Consider the following 21,375-nt stretch of genomic DNA (forward strand, 5'->3'; position numbering starts at 1 on the left):
ATTGTAGACCTACACAAGGCTGGAATGGGCTACAAGACCATCGCCAAGCAGCTTGGTGAGAAGGTGACAACAGTTGGTGCGATTATTCGCAAATGGAAGAAACACAAAATAACTGTCAATCTCCCTCGGCCTGGGGCTCCATGCAAGATCTCACCTCGTGGAGAACGGTGAGGAATCAGCCCAGAACTACACGGGAGGATCTTGTCAATGATCTCAAGGCAGCTGGAACCATAGTCACCAAGAAAACAATTGGTAACACACTACGCCGTGAAGGACTGAAATCCTGCAGCGCCCGCAAGGTCCCCCTGCTCAAGAAAGCACATATACATGCCCGTCTGAAGTTTGCCAATGAACATCTGAATGAATCAAAGGACAACTGGGTGAAAGTGTTGTGGTCAGATGAGACCAAAATGGAGCTCTTTGGCATCAACTCAACTCGCCGTGTTTGGAGGAGGAGGAATGCTGCCTATGACCCCAAGAACACCATCCCCACCGTCAAACATGGAGGTGGAAACATTATGCTTTGGGGGTGTTTTTCTGCTAAGGAGACAGGACAACTTCCCCGCATCAAAGGGACGATGGACGGGGCCATGTACTGTCAAATCTTGGGTGAGAACCTCCTTCCCGCAGCCAGGGCATTGAAAATGGGTCGTGGATGGGTATTCCAGCATGACAATGACCCAAAACACACGGCCAAGGCAACAAAGGAGTGGCTCAACAGGAAGCACATTAAGGTCCTGGAGTGGCCTAGCCAGTCTCCAGACCTTAATCCCATAGAAAATCTGTGGAGGGAGCTGAAGGTTCGCGTTGCCAAACGTCAGCCTCGAAACCTTAATGACTTGGAGAAGATCTGCAAAGAGGAGTGGGACAAAATCCCTCCTGAGATGTGTGCAAACCTGGTGGCCAACTACAAGAAACGTCTGACCTCTGTGATTGCCAACAAGGGTTTTGCCACCAAGTACTAAGTCATGTTTTGCAGAGGGGTCAAATACTTATTTTCCTCATTAAAATGCAAATAATTTTATAATTTTTTTTACATGCGTTTTTCTGGATTTTTTGGTTGTTATTATGTCTCTCACTGATCAAATAAACCTACCATTAAAATTATAGACTGATCATTTCTTTGTCAGTGGGCAAACAAACAAAATCAGCAGGGGATCAAATACTTTTTTCCCTCACTGTATATTCTATTTGTTATTTTAGTTGTTCTACCAGTTCTACATATTCTTCAATGTTTAAATAGATAAAGCCCAGTGTTTATTCTGTGACTAGCTAATATGCTTTCTTTTTTTGCTGTGGTATCGTTTCGGTATAAAGTATCGTTTTGGTTTTGAATATGATTTTGGTATAGAATATCGTGATGATAAAACCTGGTATCCGTATCGAAGTCAAAATTCTGGTTTCGTGACAACATTAGTTCTGAGGCTTGACAGTAGTGCCTGCTACCTCAGTGGTTCGGCCCATGGGACAGTGTGAGCCCTGCTAGACTGTCACCTCTATTCTGTCTCGCACAGCCTACTGACATTTCTAGTGCTTTGTGTGGTGTTTTTGTTCTCCATAGTCTATGATTGTAGTAGGTGCTGTTGCCCTCCATGCATTACACCACTTTGACTGTAGTTTATGTAGGCTATGTAGTGGTCTACCCATAGCCCTCATTCTGTAAGGAAAATGTGTCCCCGCCCTTTTTCACACCACACAGCCCCCACCTCCAAGATAACACTCTCTATCTCTTTCTCATTTCAATTCAATTCAATGCAAAGGGCTTTGTTGTCATGGGAAACATATGTTTACATTGCCATAGCAAAAGTTCCAAAGGAATAGAGACATTTCAGATGTCATATTGTGTCTATATACAGTGTTGTAACGATGTGCAAATAGTTAAAGTACAAAAGGGAAAATAAATAAACATAAATATGGGTTTACAATGGTGTTTGTTCTTCACTGGTTGCCCTTTTCTTGTGGCAACAGGTCACAAATCTTGCTGCCGTGATGGCACACTGTGGTATTTCACCCAATAGATATGGGAGTCTATCAAAATTGGATTTGTTTTTGAATTCTTTGTGGGTCTGTGTAATCTGAGGAAAGTATGTGTATGGTCATACATTTGGCAGGAGGTTAGGAAGTCTCTCTCTCTCTTTCTCACTCTCTCACCTTCACATACCTCACTCATAACTATACCGTATCCTGCTTACCTTTCTTTCTCATAACAGTCTAGCCACTATAGATTTAATAGTGTAGTATGCCACATGGAGGTGAGGTGAGTCATGTTTGAGTGTTAGACATATCTGCATGGAGACTGAATGGTTCCATTGGAAGCCATTGGTGTTGACTTAGTTCTGGAATATTGATTGAGAAGTTGGCCTGTATTTGACCTCCTGACCTGCTTAATCTGGTTTAGATGGATGACTAGGTGTTGGATGTCATCCCTCATTGTTTGTTTTCCTTGAGCTGTGAACTCTACCTTAGATGCGGACTTAACGCTTTCTTCAACAACCTTCAGATTTTTCGGAGTACTTTAATGGCATCTTAACAGTCTTGTGAGATTTCCCTTGTGGAACTACTTATGTTATATACGCTTATTATATGGGCACAGGGCGAGACCCAAATGCAGACACAGGAGGCAGATGGTTGAGCTCCGATATTTATTACAACAAAAGGGGTAGGCAAATGGCAGGTCGGGGACAGGCGAGAGTTCATAAACCAGGTCAGAGTCCAAACAGTACAAGGAGATAGGCAAGCTCGAGGTCAGGACAGGCAGGGATTCAGTGAACATGTCTGACTCCAAAGAGTACAAGGAGATAGGCAGGCTCGAGGTCAGGACAGGCAGAGTGGCCAGGCGGGCGGATTCGGCGTCAGGACAGGCAAGGGTCAAAACCAGGAGGGCTAGGAAAAAACAGGCTGGGAAAAATAAGAGCTAGGAGAAACGCTGGTTGACTTGGCAAACAAGACGAACTGGCACAGAGAGACAGGAAACACAGGGATAAATACACCGGGGACTAATGGGGAAAACAGGAGACACCTGGAGGTGGGTGGAGACAATCACCAAGACAGGTGAAACAGATCAGGGTGTGACACTTATACAGTTTTTGTGTTATACTCTGATTTACCAAGTTAATTTCTCAAAGGACAGCCCTTGTATAATATTTAAAAAATGATTTACTAATTTATTTTGTGGTTGTTGGGTAGGGGCTGCATGACCGACACTGAGATATTCTACCCAGTTGATATTATACTGAACATAAATATAAACGCAACATGCAACGATTTCAAAGATCTTACTGAGGCACAGTTCATATGAGGAAATCAGTCAATATAAATAAATTCATTAGGCCCTAATCTATGGATTTCACATGACTGGGAATACAGATATGCATCTGTTCACAGATACCTTAAAAAAAAGGTAGGGGAGCTGTTGTGACCACCATTTGCCTCATGCAGCGCGACAGATCTTTCGCATAGAGTTGATCGTGCTGTTGATTGTGGCCTGTGGAACATTTTCAGCTTCCAGGGATTGTGTACAGATCTTTGCGACATGGGACCGTGCATTATCATGCTAAAACATAAGGAGATGGCGGTGGATAAATGGCACAACAGTGGGCCTCAGGATCTCGTCACGGTATCTCTGTGAATTCAAATTGCCATCGATAAAATGCATACTGTGTTCATTGTCCGTAGCTTATACCTGCTCATACCATAACCTCACAGCCACCATGGGGCACTCTGTTCACAAAGTTAACATCAGCAAACCGCTCAGCCACACGACACCATACATGTGGTCTGCGGTTGTGAGGCCGGTTGGCCGTACTGCCAAATTCTCTAAAACAACGTTGGAAGCGGCTTATGGTAGAAAAATGTACATTCAATTCTCTGGCAACAGCTCTGGTGGACATTCCTGCAGTCAGCATGCCAATTGCACGCTCCCTCAAAACTTGAGACATTTGTGGCATTGTGTTGTGTGACAAAACTGCACATTTTAGAGTGGCCTTCTATTGTCCCCAGCACAAGGTGCACCTGTGTAATAACCATGGTGTTTAATCAGCTTCGTGATGTGCCACACCTGTCAGGTGGATAGATTGTCTTGGATTTGAATGTGTGTGCTGTAGTACAACACACTGCCCGTAATAGTGTTTAGACATGCATTATTAGATTGACTAACATGTAACGGTATCACAACCGGCGTGATTGGGAGTCCCATAGGGCGGCGCACAATTGGCCCAGCGTCGTCCGGGTTTAGCCAGGGTAGGCCGTCATTGTAAACAACAATTTGTTAAGGTTAAATAAAATAAAATACGGAGTGTATAATGTGTGTATAATGTGTTCATGTATCTGAGCAACAATGGGAGACTGATGAGACGAAAGAGAAATAAGAATAGTTTTAGTGAGGAGGGGATTGCCAAGTGAGTCTATAGCCAGTGGGCAGATAATACAAATAGAGATGAGATTGGTGAGGAGGAAAGGAGTGAGCCGAGGTGGCTGGGGGAGGTATGTGTGTTCTGCTGGGGTAATTCATTTTTTTGAAAAACTCAGTGTCTGTGTCCCTCCAAGGTCTGAGCACAGGCACTAAACATTCCACACAGCCAGGGGGAGAGAGAGGGCAAGATTCATTAACATAAGAAGAGGTCCTTCAACCAATCACAGCCCGGGAGTGGGAACGTCGGGATTGTGCAGGAACTGGGGGGTGTCGGATTACTGCGCATTCTTCCCTCCCTCCCCTGGCCAGAGACGGAGAGAGCAAGAGGGAGTCGGGAGAAGCAGCGAAGGATAGACACGGAGAGAGAGAGAGAGAGAGAGAGAGAGAGAGAGAGATGTAAATGGGACAGTCTCATTCTTGCACTCTGAGATCACAGTGCCAGAGAATGTGTTAGGATCTGCCCAAGTCCTTCTGCCTGGGAGCGAGACAACAGGGAACTTTAACTGGTGGCTAGACACAGGGGCTGTTTCCAGGGCCAAATCGCTGCCCTGTTACTCCTGTCTGGAGTCTGTCAGACGGACTCACACAAGAGGGCTGAAAATGAACTATCTGGTGAGTGTGTAATGTGTGTGTTTGCTGTTCCCTTTGCTGTGTGAACACTTTTGTCAGGACATACTAAATGCCCCAAATGGGAAAGAGTAGAGATGTGGAAAAAATAGAGGGAGGGCAGCACACTGCGGGAAGAAAAGGACAAGAGTGGGGGGAACTTGAGTTAACATGTTTTCTGTGTATTTTACCTTTTGTTAGTTATCAGCACAACTTACTTTGTTTGCTGTGCTATGTCTCAGAATGTGTATTGTGTTGAGTATTTTAGGTAGATAGAAATGTTAAGTTCAAATTCTATACACGAAAGGAGAAGAATAGAACACAAGTAAACTCTCCTTGGTCTTTTTCATACTAGTTCCTGAACAAAGTTTTGTGTTATTTTCTGCTGTCCTGTATGGTTTGTAAAGGCCCCTCTTCTCTGAAAGGGGGAGAGTTGGAGGAATTAAGACGCTGTTAGAAGAAAGGGCTTTGGAACAGCCAGACAGGAGGGAGAGCCACGGAGCTCCGCTGCTCTGGGCTGGCTCTGCTGACTCAGGAGAAAGTTTAAAGATGAAGGTTTTATGGAGAGAGTAGAGGGGAGAGAAAAGAGTGCAGTGGCCTGCTGCTGGAGTCTTGGCAGTACCGTCCGTTCCTTGCTATTGTTTGAAAGTGTTGGCATCCTGTAAGCTTGTAGTGCTGTAATTACACAGGGGTTTGGTATTTGGTTGACAGGACCATACTGCATTTCCGTCTGAGAGGTTTATGCTCTTTAGCAGCACTGGGGCCGACCCCCTGGAGAGGCCTCGGATAGTCCCCTTGTTTATCACTTGGCCTGGGGTTTCACACACACATTAGAACACATGTAATTACAAAATCAACAAACACCACTGGCATTACCATATGTCTTTTAGACTTTTCCTAACTGTCTTTAATTAACAATGGCTGATTGGTGACTGTAATGAGGTTATGTAGATGGAGGGTTTAGCCTTCATGTCTAAGAGATGTTTATTTCCCAGGTTGGCCTTAGTAATCATGGATGCCATTTTGAGAGAAGCTCAACTTGACAATGCAGTGAATGCCTTGTAACGTGCTAGCTAGCTATCGGCTTGCTATTTCAGAAGGAGGGGTTAATGAAGCCAGGCGTGATGCTAGTTTATACATCAGGGGCTCACAAACTTTTTTGGCCAGCGACCCCATTTTGATATAAAAAACGATTTGTGACCCACCATGTAAAACAAGTCATGTAATCAACGGCCAATGTTAACTTTAAAACATTTGTATTAATATGACAACGTATTACAAATCAGTCTGACAATATTTTTGACTGTATTTCAATCTGTAGACAGTATGGTTTGAAGTGACTGAAATGCATCAAAGGTATTGGTAAATTCAGAAGATCATCAGGCAATAATGTTGTATGATATTTTGTGTAGAAAAGAACATCATTGATTTAGTGCTTGGTCTTGTCCTCTCGGTTCTAACGACTTGTGCGCATAGTAGAGGGAAACAGCACATACTGTATGTATGTGTTCCTGACAGTTATCTTTCAGTGATGTTCTAATATTTTGTAACTTAAACCATTCAAAAGAAAGAGCCACATTTCTAGGAAGAAAACATAAACCATTCTGTTTATTACATCTGCATCTAGCTGCTACCAGAGGTTACTGACTTAACCCTGGTTCTATGAACCAAACACACATTTCCTCTCATGACCCCATTTTCAAATCAGGCGACCCCTAGTTTGGGAAACTCTGATATAAATAGATTAAGTGGATTCCCACAATGCAGTAGTGACTGAATGAGTAAGTGGGGGTGTCTGTGGGGGTCAAAGGAAGAGTGGCTCTCAGGCCTACAGAGAGCTCAACTGAGTAACTCGAAGGCCTTTGCCTCTCGCCCCTGTCTCCTAGGCCTGACTCATTTCTGACTGACTCACAGCCCCCTGTCTGCCTGGGTGCTGGGGTGGATTTCCCCCTGTCATCCCCTGGGAGGTCTGGCAGTGAAACCCCTCACCCAGTCAGTCAGTCCCTTCCCTCAGAGAGATTATAGGTGCCACACAGTCACTGAGCGTAGTAATACCCACTGGGATAGCAAGCACTAGGCTGTGACTCAGCCCAGGTGTAGCAGGAAGGTTGATACAAGGAGGGTCACTCCACACTGGTGGAACTGTCAGCTCTGACATGTCTGCACAACCAACCATGAGTCACAGGGTTTCAGATATAGGTTAAAAACAGATTATTGGTACACACAGACCTAAAATATATACCAAACTTGAACATGTGAAGATGTTAGTGACTCAAATTCAGTGCATTCGGAAAGTATTCAGACCACTTGACTTTTCCACATTGTGTTACTTTACAGCCTTATTCTAAAATTGATTAAATTATTTTTTTCCCTCATCAATCTACACAAAATACCCCATAATGACAAAGCGAAAACAGGTTTTTAGAAATTTTTGCAAATGTATTAAAAATTAAAAACAGAAATACCTTATTTACATAAGTATTCAGATCCTTTGCTATGAGACTCAAAATTGAGCTCAGGTGCAACCTGTTTCCATTGATCATCTTTGAGATGTTTCTACAACTTGATTGGAGTCCACCTGTGGTAAATTGAATTGATTGGACACGATTTGGAAAGGCACACACCTGTCTAAAAAAGGTCCCACAGTTGACAGTGCATGTCAAAGCAAAAACCGAGGCATGAGGTCGAAGCAATTGTCCTTAGAGCTCAGATATAGGATTGTGTCGAGGTACACATTTGGGGATAGGATACCAAAAAAATATCTGCAGCATTTAAGGTCTACAAGAACACAGTGGCCTCCATCATTCTGAAATGGAAGAAGTTTGGAACCACCAAGACTCTTCCTAGAGCTTGCCGCCCGGACGAGCTGAGCAATCGGGGGTGAAAGGCCTTGGGAGCTGACCAAGAACCCAATGGTCACTCTGACAGAGCTCCAGAGTTCCTTTGTGGAGATGGGAGAATCTTCCAGAAGGACAACCGTCTCTGCAGCAATCAGGCCTTTATTGTAGTGGCCAGACGGAAGCCACTATTCAGTAAAAAGCACATGACAGCCCTCTTGGAGTTTGGAAAAAGGCACCTAACCATGAGAAACAAGATTCTCTGGTCTGATGAAACCAAGATTGAACTCTTTGGCCTGTATGCCATGTGTCACGTCTGGAGGAAACCGGGCACCATCCCTACGGTGAAGCATGGTGGTGGTAGCATCATGCTGTGGGGATGTTTTTCAGAGGGCAGGGACTGGGAGACTAGTCAGGCTCAAGGGAAAGAAGAACGGAGCAAAGGACAGCGAGATCCTTGATAAAAAAAATCCAGAGAGCTCAGGACCTCAGACTGGGGCAAAGGTTCACCTTCCAACAGGACAATGACCCCAAGCACACAACCAAGACAACACAGGAGTGGCTTTGGGATAAGTCTCTGAATGTCCTAGAGTTGCCCAGCCAGAGCCCAGACTTGAACCTGATCGAACATCTCTGGAGAGACCTGAAAACAGCTGTGTAGCGACGCTTCCCATTCAACCTGACAGAGCTTGAGAGGATATGCAGAGAAGAATGGGAGAAACTCCTCATATACAGGGGTGCCAAGATTGTAGCGTCATACCCAAGAAGATTCGAGGCTGCAAATGTGATAATTCAGTTTTAAAGTTTTAACACATTTGCAAATTTATGCAAACCTGTTTTTGCATTGTCGTTATGGGGTATTGTGTGTAGATTGATGAGGGACAAAAAAACGATTTAATTAATTTTAGAATTAGGCTGTAACGTAACAAAATATGGAAAAGTCAAGGAAGAATACTTCCCGAATGCATACAGTACAGTGTGCTATCACACAAATAATTATGTTGAATTTGTTCTGTTAGGTTCTTTGTCATGAAGGAGTCATCATGTAGATGCTAAACATCATAATTTCATGGTGTTTTTTCAAAGAGCTTTACGTTGAAGAAAACTACATGTTTGAAACAGACCTTGGTTTGTGGCTGGCCTAATCTCTTAAACACAGTTCACCCAGTCTCTTCCGCAGGTAGCACTGACAGTATCTCTCTTTTCCCAGTTCAGCAGCAAACAACAGGGCCTGGGGGCACATGTTTTCTGCTGTAGTCAAACTGCGCTCTCCCCAGGGCACCTGCTTTATGTGGGGGATAATTGGGCTTTACTGGAGGAATAGAGGCAGAGACGGAGGGAGTTCAGATAAGAAACCCGTTGCAGAGCAGAACACCTAGCTAGGCCTACACCAGGCAAAATGGATTCTGCACAAAGCGCTGGGTTTTCAGCTGTCTGATCTAGTTACAATAGCGCTGGGCTTTCTCCTCACACAGCCAGGTTGGTTTGATGCCCTCAGGGCAGTTGAATGAGCCAGGGAATGCTGTTGTCAAAGCTAACAGAACAGAACTCATATCCACTGATATTTTATCGAAACAGATTGACTGAGGTAGTTCTGTGAGGCACGTGCAGATGCTCTAAAAACCTGTGGAGCTGTGCCACTACTGCTTGGTTGAACCTTCACATTCCACCCTAAGCAGTAGGCCTATCCTTATCTTGTCTTTGTATTTCCCTTCCCCTGAAATGTATCAGAGTGCTCCCTGAATTCCTGGCCTTGTCTCTCACACCTAACCACTGGAATGTTTGGCTGAGGTCACAATGACGTTTCACGCTCTGGAAAATCATTGTATCTCCACTGTATCCCCACTCAAGGCTGTAATTTTAGGATTTCTTGTCGGGCATTGAGAGTTCTGTACATGTTTTTGCCATTGCGACGGCCTGTGTTTATAGATGAGAGGAGAAATTGTTTTGGTATGTAGATAGGAGAAATCAGAACTGGGTGTCATTGTCCTTCCTCTCTCGCTCTGTGATTACAACAGTGGAACTGCTGTCAGCTTTGTGTGGCGTACAGGGTGGAGTTCCACCACACACTCACCAGTTAGCCTGTCACTCAGTCTTGTGCAATGGGCAGAGCTCAAGCACTTTGTTGTAGCCTGTAGCTACAAGACTCAGAGATGTTTTCTTACCGCTGTTGGAACTTGACAGGGAGGAGGGGTTGAAGCTCTTTGTGTGTTATTTGTCTCTTTTTTTCAACTTTGAGAAGAGATGATTCATAATAGTGGCATACATTTTAGCATGCTTTAGTGTGAATTTGTGTGAAATCCTTTATTTGACTTGGCCTATATATTGTAGGTGTGACTGATAAGATTTGAAAGTATGCTATGTTGATTGCCACCTTATGAATGAGTCTTTAGAGCTAGTATGAACGTCCGTGTTTGTATTTTGTGTAGCGTGTTGTAGAAGGGGTGTTGTGACACCTTTGGATTGTGAGGTAACAGGAGAGGTCTATGTAGAGGTTGTGGAATGTTCTGATGAGTGGCCCGCTGAGAGCTGGAGCTCGTGGGAGACGGGTCTGGGCTTGTCCGGAGAATACCAAGGACATCGAGAGAGATCAAGGTGTAACAGACCAACACATACACACATTCACTGGAATAACAACATCAATTCTCAAAAATAGTCATAAAAAAATGGAATTTACTGATATAGCCTATTTTCAACTTGGAGAGTGTTGTGTGCCTCTTTAACCTCTAGGCTACCTTATGCTATTGTCTCTTATAGGTTATTTGTGTTAAGTCTTGTCCTTCAGGATTCTTTTCCTGCGGCTAGACCCTGTTTGACTACTGTAGTTTATTGTTCACATTATTTGCCTACAAATGGTCCCATATGGGCTTCTCGCTGGTCTTTTTATGAGGTAGACCCAAATTGTTGCATGCTACCTTGTGGGAAGACGCCAATACCGCAGCAGCAGCAGCACATTGTGTCTGTGTGTGTCACAGCAGTGTCTGTCTCAGCTGATAAAGACCAAAACAAAATCCCCATTGGACTGACTGAGTCACATCTCTCCATTCCCTCACTCTGGCCCTGTTTTTCTGCTTGACAGACAGACAGGGAGAGAGGGAGGGAGGGAGGGAGGGAGGGAGGGAGATAGACAGACAGACAGACAGACAGACAGACAGACAGACAGACAGACAGACAGACAGACAGGGAGTGTGTCTGATCCCTCCATCTGATACTGAGTCTGCTCCCTGTCTGTGAGTATGTCATATACCACTGGCTTACACACAGGCCTAGCCAAGGCTTTGCTGTAATTGCAGTCTGTGTACTGCTGCTATGCTGCTGTGAGCATCTGAAGAGTCAGAGGTTATGTGCTTGCATGCTACGTAGCCCCAGAGAAAGCCAGTGACTTCTCAGAAGTCTACCCCCAAAACCAAAAAACGAAAAGTTGACTTTTTGTAACCCAGTGGCATTGTTTGGCCAGGCTCAGGTGGCTAATGTGATTTAAGCAGCAGAGACAGCCTTGTTTTGTCTGCGGCGTCTATCTGTTTTAAACTAATAAAAACTTTGGATGACTGAGGGGGCGTTTGTTTAAAAGGGTGGGGGCTGGATTGGGAGAACAGAGAGACAGAAACAGCACAAAGGAGAAAGGGCAGAGTATTGTTTGCAAAAGACATGACTTATTGCTGTGATGCTTTGTAAGTCGAGGAGAGAGGGGGTTTCATAAAATGTCTGTGCCCAAGGTCCTGTCTCCGTGGGACAAATATATAGTCATGTACAAAACACACATACACCCTCTTGTGACCAGTGTGTGTCCCACAGGGTTACGTAGAGGCAAAAGACAAAGGCCACCCTGCCCTCCCCTCTCACGTTCACACACACACACACACACACACACACACACACACACACACACACACACACACACACACACACACACACACAGACAGGCGCTTGCTGCCTTCCCCTTCACTGACCTTTCTGCACTGAGCGTGCTCAACCAGCTGCCACATTACTTCCTGCTCAGTGGCTGTCTGAATGGACACTGCAGCCGTTTCCTTCCCTCTCCCAGACCCACTGCACCTCTTTTTCCTCTCCCTCTCTTCCTGTGGATCTCTCTCCCTTTCCTTCATTTCTACCATCACTCTTTCCCTAGTTCTAACCCTAACTTCTTCAGCTTGCTGTTAAGTGTAAATGGGTAAGATCCCCGTTTAGCCATGACCCTTCTAAATGCAAATCAATGAACTTTTAGGCCTCTGGATGATGAATATCCTTCTCTTTTACTCTCTCTCTCTCTCTTCACCTCTTTCTTCTCCACTCTTTCTTTCGTGGAGAGATAATAACGTTTGCAGTCAGACTTTGTCTGCTCCCGGCTCTAAGGTGATGGGGGCAGGCTTTGACCTGCCATTACCACAGGGACCTCCACGGTGATGTGTTAGCATAGTGACTTAGCTATACACTGCTAGAAAACTGCTGGACCCCAGTGACTCACTGTTGCTATTGTCAGATTTCTACCCAAACAAAGGAAATGGAGCACAGCACAGACAGCCACTGGGTTAGTATGGCCACCTGAACAACATTGTTGTTGGAACAACAGATTCAAATGAGCCCTTGCTGTTTTGACTAGAGTTGGAGGTTGGCAGAATAGAAACAAATTGTGACCCGGCAGCCTACTTTGAGTTTTCTAGACATGCCGATTTCTCCTCACCCTCAGCTGTGTCTGGGGCGGTGTGTACATCGTATATGCAATTTATAGTAGGGAGAGAGACTAGTAGTCATCTAGTTATTTACTCATACCCAATCAGAACGGCACATGAATCATTCTCTAAGCACTTCCTGTTTCTGTGGCCAGAGGGAGAAAAACAGGGAGAGATTTGTGGGTGAGTTATACTGAGATTTGGCAGGCAGGCAGGCCTTCAGCTAATAAAGGCAAAGTTCAAATCTTGTGATGTCATCAGTCCTCTCTGTCCACTCCCTCACTCCAACAGGAAATGAACTTATGACAGAGAGCAGATAGACAAAGCATGGCCGTCAAAAGAATCTCTTTCTTTTTTTCTGAAGGGAGAGATGGATGGAATAGATAAAGAGGACAAGCTGGAAAGGGAGAGTAAAGATAAAATGGAAGACTAGGCAATATGAGGCACCATGCTACCCGTTTCATTACCTCATTGCCGCTTAAGCATATAGAAGAATTTATACTTCTGACTCTCATTCTATTCAAACCTCAGTTAACATCCACTCTAAAATCATTCAAATTTCACGTGGCCTTTTTGAAGGTAGGGATTACTTTAAACCATTTATCTGTCCACGTTGAGTAGAATCCATTTATCCGTTAACACCAGCTGATTTGATACATCCCTGGTGGGAAATGGAGAATCACTCTGGAGTCCTGAGAAAGATGTTGCTGTGAGTAAAACTCATAGTATAATGAGCTCTTTCTACTAGTCTGAGGACCCCTCATTATTTCACAGTCAATGTGTGTGTGTCAGTGTGTGTATGTGTATGTGTCTCTGCCTGGCCAGTGTGTGTTCGGCCTGCATGGTGACATCCCAGACAGCTTCTGGCCACAAGAGAACCACTCAGAGGCTATAGTAGGGCGCTGTGTGTGTGTGTGGCTCTGCCTTCCAGAACCTCCTCAGCCGTGATGGGTCGTGGACTCAGAGTAGCTGTCCTTCTCCCATTACAAGAAGGCCATTCATCAGACTGTGACCGGGAGATAGGCCCTGACTGCCCCTCCAATAGACCAGCACACAGCCCTGCATTCATCACCACCCCAATATGCTCTGACTCAATCCCTGAATACACATGACGCAGACAGCGATGCATCACATCACAGCAACCCTTACTCAACACTGGGACAATTCTGATTCCTTACGTTGACTACATATAGGGAACATCTATATAACATTGCCATTACCGTCTGGGTAATGTAATAGCACAATAATCCCATATGTTTAGAATTGACCATATCTGGCACACAGAGAGTAGGCAACCCAGGGTGTGTTGTAATTGTCTATCTGGCAGTGGAACAGGGAACAGGGAACAGGGGTGTTTGATATCTCATCATGAGACTGAAGGAGCCAGGGTGGGGGATGGTACATTTCTTACCTGACTGGGATTCAGGCAGCACAAAGAATGTGGGACATTTTATTTCTGGTATTGAGCACCTATGTGTGTGCGTGCCTGCACGTATGAGTGTGTACGTGTGCGTGTGTGTGTGTATCTGTATCAGAGAGAATGACCGAGAGAGGGGGGGGTTGTCAGGTTAGGGTGTGTTATAATGGGTTTTAGACGGGGGAACCTCTGCTTCCTGACAAGACGACACCATATTAATAACTACACTGTGAGCAGACGCACACTATCTCCTGCCTTGAACCCCGCTCCCCACACCCAGTCAGGCTCGGCACAAACATCCTTATCCCAGTGATAGTCAATCTGGGCTGGGGAGGGAGCGAGCCATGTGCAAGCGGGTGGGAGACAGAGCGGGAGCTCTCTGGGCACGTAAATGATCAGCCCTGTGTCCTGTGTGGCATTGCTCCTAGGTAGAGGCCTGGGTGCTGAATAGACAGATGAATAGGAGCAAGGAATGAGAGGCCCCTCTGATTAATACAGCAGTATTGACTCTCACTCTCTCTTCCTCTCTTAATAATCACAAAGACACTAAGGTGGACAACGGGAAGCCAGGCAATAAATCAGGAAGTGGAGGCTCCTCACAATTAACTAATCAGACTTAGTTCATTTAGCTTGGGGACATTGATGGAGGGCTGTGTGTGACCTGAGGTCTAGTGAAGGGGGCCACTTGAAGGGGCCCTGTGTGTGCGTGTGTATGTGTGCGTGTGTATGTGTGTGTGTGTGTGTGTGTGTGTGTGTGTGTGTGTGTGTGTGTGTGTGTGTGTGTGTGTGTGTGTGTGTGTGTGTGTGTGTGAGTGTGTGATCTGGGCCCATGCCAGGCTTGTCGTACCACTCTGTACTAGTGCCAGGGGAGGGAGAGGAGGAGGTACCGGTTAGGGGCACACTCCAAATATTAGTTTAGTTTCAAAGCGTCCCAGAGTGAGTGGGTGGCTGTTTGCTCTGGGCAGACAGATGGAGCCTGTGTTGTGTCCTGCTAGGTGTCAGCTGTAAATTATAGTTATTTCACTGTCCTGGAAGGCCTTAAGTCTGGGGAGTCAGCCTGCACCAGCACTAGGGCATGTGACAGTCCAACATTATGGAAGCAAGAGGTTTTTCTCACTGAAGGGTACTACAACAGTAGTAGTAGACACATCCTTTCTGTAAATGTTAAGGAATAATGAACTAACTCTCTCTTTCCTGTCTTCTGCAGAACGTGCTGGCCAAGGCCCTGTACGACAATGTGGCCGAGTCCCCAGACGAGCTGTCCTTCCGGAAGGGTGATATCATGACGGTATTAGAGCGGGACACCCAGGGTCTGGACGGCTGGTGGCTCTGCTCTCTGCATGGACGCCAGGGCATCGTCCCCGGCAACCGCCTCAAGATCCTGGTGGGCATGTATGACAAGGCGGGCCAGCAGCAGCAGCAGCCTCCACTCCTCCAGGCCTCCCAGGCTGGCTCTGCCCAGACCCAGAGCCCGAGCCAGCTGGCCTTCCCCCCGCAGAGTGCCTACACTAAGCCCTCCCCCTCCTCCCAGTACACAGCCATGCACCCTGCCTTCTCCAACCCTGGGCCTGTCCCCGCCCTACCCGACAGCATCTACATGATGCCCCCCAACCATGCCAAGCCCTCCCCTTCAAGCCTGTACCAGATACCCACGGGCCCCCAAGCCCCACCCAAGGCCCCCATGCTCGCCCAGAAGCAGTACCACGCCCCTGTTCAGGACATCTACCAGGTGCCTCCCTCCATGGGGCCAGCTCCTGTCCAGGACATCTACCAGGTGCCCCCTTCAGCAAGAGGGCCTGTTCCTGGGCAGGATATCTACCAGGTTCCCCCCTCACTGAACCAGTCTCAGATCCCCCCCTCCATAGAAAAGAGGAGCTGGGACTCTAAACCTCTAGGAAAGGTAAGAAAAACTTTTGAGACATATTCACATAACACAACAAACACATTCCTCTAAAACCATAAATACAGACTGTCTTGTTAGATATTCAGGTCCAAAATAGCTGGTTTAAGCTCTCATTGTCATCTGACTTCATCCTGGTTGGGATCTGAGCATCTTCCTGTTATTGTTTCTCCCTCATGTCCTCCAGTCTCTGTCTGTTCTCACTCTAAACAACAGCTCAAGGTTCTCTGTCATTTCCAAAGCCGCAGGGATGACAGGAAAGAAAACAGAGGATAGAATGATAAAAGAAAACCCAAAAGAGAGAGAGGGGGGGATGGGGAGAGGAGAGGGGGACAGACATTGGAATAAATAATGGGGTGTTTAATAATTCAGGTATCTATCTCCTGGAGTTGGGTGAGTAAGCGTTTTGATCTGTTAGGCAGCAGGCAGCAGGCTGGAAAGGGAGGGGGTACCAGTACCAGCCAGGCAGTGTGGTAACAGTGCAGTGTGTTGTGACTGGTGTTCTGCAGGGAGTGCCCCCCAGGCCTGCCTTAGTGCACTCAGCCATGTGTGAGAGCAGCGCTGGGAAGTGAAGTGTGATGATGATGATGGAAGAGTGATGGGGAGGCAGCGACAAGGTGCACCTGGTCCCTGCAGGAGGGGGCATCGCACATGAGACAGCTCACCGTCTTAGATGAGGCTGCTGCTGCCATAGAAAGGGAATTATATAATATATACAGTATTGTATATCTAATCCTATAGCCCCCCCACCCTAACCCTTAGCAGGGCTCTCTGAGAGGCATGACCACAGGGATTTGTCCCTCACAGGGGGGGCTGGAGATGGGCCTTGCCGTGTTGAAAATCTACCTCTCAATAAGTCCTGAGATGACTCGGAAATACTGAAGCACACAGAAGGAAAAGAGAGTGAAATGTACAATAGTGAGTGAGTGAGTGACTGACAGAGCAAAGCAGACATTGCCTTTGTGTCCCCCTGCTGTGTGTTAAACCTTTGACCTGTCACCAATGATCAATGGGTGCAACCTGAAAACAACCTGAAAACGAGGGGAGAATAACAGCTGTAGAAAAGGAGAGTGAATGGCTCCCAGGCTGAGACAACCTCTGTTTGAGGTGACATGAGCAACATCAGAGAAAGGCATCAGTGGATCAAAGATTTGATTTAACTAGGCAAGTCAGTTAAGAACAAACTCTTATTTTACAATGACGGCCTACCACGGCCAAAACCTCCCCTAACCCGGACGACACTGGGCCAATTGTTCGCCGCCCTATGGGACTCCCGATCACGGCCGGTTGTGATACAGCCCGGGATCGAACCAGGGTCTGTAGTGACGCCTCTAGCACTGAGATGCAGTGACTTAGACCGCTGCGTCACTCGGGAGCGAAAGATGAGTCCAAGGCCAGGGCTCACAGAATCACAGTGGAAAGGATCTATGAGGAGAAACATCATTTCCATGATAGCTCCTGCCTGCTGATAAGACTATCAGAGGACTTCAACAGAGTTCACACTCCAGCCCAGAGCAGGGTGTTTCCAAATGTTCCATTGGATGATTGTAGAGTGATGCCTCAGTCTTTTGGAATGCTCTGTATGTCATCAACAGGCCGTACAGGGAGGAGAAGCAGCACTAGTAGGGAGTAGTACAAGTGAAAATCCCCTATGGTTTTTATCTCACCACAGCCTCAAGTTAGTGGCACTAGCAGGATCTGAAATGCCTAACATGGTGGTGAAGTGGTTGGGATTTTTATCAAGGCAATTCTTCACTGACGCATTAGCTAATTTTGCTCTCAACGCTGTGGTGTGCAGGTTCTTCATGCACGCATTTACCTTGTGAATGCCCTGTATTGTTATCACTTGTCCTTGTGCCCATACTGAACCGTTTCACCCCGCCCCCTACTCCACCACTGCCAGTTTCTCAATACAAGATAAGGAGTTCCTGCTGAGAGAAGAGATGACAGACACCGAGCCAACACACACGCACACATGGATGCACACACACAAACACACACAGCTCTCACATACAAACTGGGATGAACACTAATTAGGGAGTGATGAAAAACCCAGGCATTGTCTCAGCATCCTTTGCTGCTCAACTGGAGGAGGTAGAAACTAGTACAAATACAAGGTTACAGCTACACAGAACACTTGGCAAAGCATCTGAAAAGCAGGACCCTTAACACACACTCAGAAGCTCACTCTAACCCCATCTCCACAGTGGGATGTTGTTCATCTTGGTATGTGGTGGAGGCAGGCCCGACACCCTCAGCCTTTTCCTCAGATGGACTGGCATCACATTTTATTAATCACATGCTTGGTAAACAACAGGTGTAGACTAACAGTGAAACGCTTACTGGTGGGCCCTTCCCAACAATGCAGAGAGAAAGAAAATAGAGAAATAATAGAAAAGTAAATTATGGAATGAAAGTAATAATAAATACACAATGAGTAACGATAACTTGGCTATATAGACTGGGTACCAGTACCTGATTCGATGTACAGGGGTACGAGGTAATTGAGGTAGATATGTACATATAACTAGGAGCAAAGCGACAGATAATAAACAGTAGCAGCAGCTATGTGATGAGTCAAAAAAGGTTAATGCAGATAATCCAGGTAGCAATTTAGTTAACTATTTAACTAACTATTTAGCAGTCTTATGGCTTGGGGGTAGAAGCTGTTCAGGGAGGGGTGATGGGTGGAGGGGGGAGGAGGATGGTAAGAATGCCCCTGTACAAGGAGCCCCCCGCAGACTAGCGCGTTTGAAGGGGAGTAGGGGGGCGCCCTGATCCCAGTCAGCTGTGCCAGCCAGGCCTTGTCCGGGTCTGGGGGGCGGGGGCAGGAAGTGGGAGAGGGTTGCGGAAGGCCAAGCAGCAGCTGGAACAACTGTGATTGGTTAGCAGGCCTTACATCAAACAGGACGTCTGAGGAGGGGCGTGGCGGCACGCGCCCTTCAAAACCCTGACACACTCAGCCTCCTCTCCTTTCGCTCAGTCCCCACTCTCCAACCGACTGTGTTTTTCAGTTTTCTACCTAATCCATTTATGCCGCATTGGTATGCCACCCAGCCGCCCCCAAAAACAACCCCCACCTCTCCTTCAAACCATGGCAACAGCTTAGCCCAGCCGGAGAAAGAAACAAGTAAACAATTCACCGCTGTCCCTCCGTCCTCTTCCCTTCTGAGAGGACAGACACAGAACCTGAGTGGCCTCAGTAAACACCACTGCACTCTGTGTCTCTGCAACCCAATTCATCAGGAAGGATATCTTTGATCAGGGTTATGAAGACTCTTAGCTATCGCCCTCAGTACCTTTAGCAGTGTTGCTATTAGAGGTCATGAACTTGCTCTTGTATGTCTGTAGGAGAATCCACTGATTTACTGGTGATAACTGCTAAGCTGATAGGGGCTTGAGAGTTGCACCACTCAGGCTTTGACTGTAGGGAGGAATGACAGACACCACTGTGAGTGGGGACTGGAGCTACTACCTGATCTTTACAACCTCGCTCTCCTGCAACTGTCTAGAAAGTATTCAAAGCACAATGTGTGTCTGTGACTGAATGACACGTTCATGGCAGAGCTCATTGCTTTGTGTGAAGCAGATGGTTAGGGGAGAGGTGGAGGCAGGACGGCCTGTTTGAACCTGGGCTCCTTTGATTAGGCCGAGGTAGGTAGATCAAGCCTTCTTATCACCTGCAGCCTCTAATGACCCTGACCTGCTTGCAGGTGAGAGACGCTGTGATAAGGAGCAGGCAGCCCGGGGCTAACAGCACAAGCTCATCTCCTATGCTCTCCTTCCCTCTGCTCTGCTCTGGGGGGGGGGTTGAGATTCTGCCGGTGGTTTTGTGGACTCCCTGCTCTGAAAGTAAATGTGTGTTTAAAAAGACCTGGTGGGCACTCACCTGAAATGTAGGGTGGAGGAGGGGGGCCTTATCTGGAGGAGCAGGCAGACTTTTTGGGGGAGGGGTTGTCGTGGAGTGAGGGGGAAGAGTGAGACGTGAGGGGAGAGAAAATGAAGTGTGTGTGACCTCCTGCTGAAGAAATGGCTGCATGCTGCCGCCTATAGGTGTATCTGCTGCCTGTAGGTGTATCTGCTGCCTGTAGGTGTATCTGCTGTCTGTAGGTGTATCTGCTGCCTGTAGGTGTATCTGCTGCCTGTAGGTGTATCTGCTGCTTGTAGGTGTATCTGCTGTCTGTAGGTGCAACTGCTGCCTGTAGGTGTATCTGCTGCCTGTAGGTGTATCTGCTGTCTGTAGGTGTATCTGCTGCCTGTAGGTGCAACTGCTGCCTGTAGGTGTATCTGCTGCCTGTAGAGGTATCTGCTGTCTGTAGGTGCAACTGCTGCCTGTAGGTGTATCTGCTGTCTGTAGGTGTATCTGCTGCCTGTAGGTGTATCTGCTGCCTGTAGGTGTATCTGCTGCCTGTAGGTGTATCTGCTGCCTGTAGGTGTATCTGCTGCCTGTAGGTGTAACTGCTGTCTGTAGGTGTAACTGCTGTCTGTAGGTGTATCTGCTGTCTGTAGGTGTATCTGCTGCCTGTAGGTGTAACTGCTGCCTGTAGGTGTAATTGCTGCCTGTAGTTGTAACTGCTGCCTGTAGGTGTATCTGCTGCCTGTAGGTGTAACTCTGACTGAGCACTGGGACATTATCTCTTCACCCATCTAGCACATAAATATACTAAATATGGTCTTAGGTGTACGTGTGAGCACCCACTTATATAAGTGAAAGCGCAGGCACACGTGTGAGAGGGAGAGGGAGAATTGAATTGAAAGAGAGAGTGAATGTGAGGATGTTCACGGTGAGGAGGCACTCTTCCGCAGACTGGAGCATCAGTCTAAAAGCAGTGCAGCTGTCAGTCCTGAGTTTGAAAGTGTGCTCATCCATAGAGATGAGATGGGTGCTTTGTATTCTCGTTATTGCCTCGTGGGCTTGTAATTTTGTGGCCTTCTTTAGCTGTAACCCACACGTTTCTATGTGCCCTGCCTCTCTCTGTGCCTCACTCCCACACTGGCTCTCTCTGTGCCTCACTCCCACACTGCCTCTCTCTGTGCCTCACTCCCACACTGCCTCTCTCTGTGCCTCACTCCCACACTGCCTGTCTCTGTGCCTCACTCCCACACTGCCTCTCTCTGTGCCTCACTCCCACACTGCCTCTCTCTGTGCCTCACTCCCACACTGCCTCTCTCTGTGCCTCACTCCCACACTGCTTGTCTCTGTGCCTCACTCCCACACTGCCTCTCTCTGTGCCTCACTCCCACACTGCCTCTCTCTGTGCCTCACTCCCACACTGCCTCTCTCTGTGCCTCACTCCCACACTGCCTCTCTCTGTGTCTCACTCCCACACTGCCGCTCTCTGTGCCTCACTCCCACACTGCCTCTTTCTGTGCCTCACTCCCACACTGCCTGTCTCTGTGCCTCACTCCCACACTGCCTCTCTCTGTGCCTCACTCCCACACTGCCTCTCTCTGTGCCTCACTCCCACACTGCCTTTCCCTGTGCCTCACTCCCACACTGCCTCTCTCTGTGCCTCACTCCCACACTGCCTCTC

General features: G+C 47.0%; 1 protein-coding gene across 3 annotated transcripts in view; it reads left to right on the top strand.

The window, feature by feature from the left end:
• The window catches only part of LOC115196808 (breast cancer anti-estrogen resistance protein 1), a 119,648-nt gene that overhangs the window by 70,455 nt on the left and 27,818 nt on the right, over positions 1-21,375 (top strand). For 2 of the 3 annotated variants that reach the window (XM_029757728.1, XM_029757730.1), the window contains exons 1-2: positions 4,638-5,023; positions 15,149-15,841. In XM_029757728.1, coding sequence (XP_029613588.1) covers positions 5,012-5,023; positions 15,149-15,841 — 705 coding nt within the window. In that variant the 5' untranslated portion in view covers positions 4,638-5,011. Of the gene's footprint in view, positions 1-4,637; positions 5,024-15,148; positions 15,842-21,375 lie in introns of those variants that run through there. The other variant, XM_029757729.1, reaches the window with a different exon arrangement.

The sequence above is a fragment of the Salmo trutta genome, chromosome 7, assembly GCF_901001165.1.
Source record: "Salmo trutta chromosome 7, fSalTru1.1, whole genome shotgun sequence".
In the NCBI taxonomy this organism is placed as follows: domain Eukaryota; kingdom Metazoa; phylum Chordata; class Actinopteri; order Salmoniformes; family Salmonidae; genus Salmo; species Salmo trutta.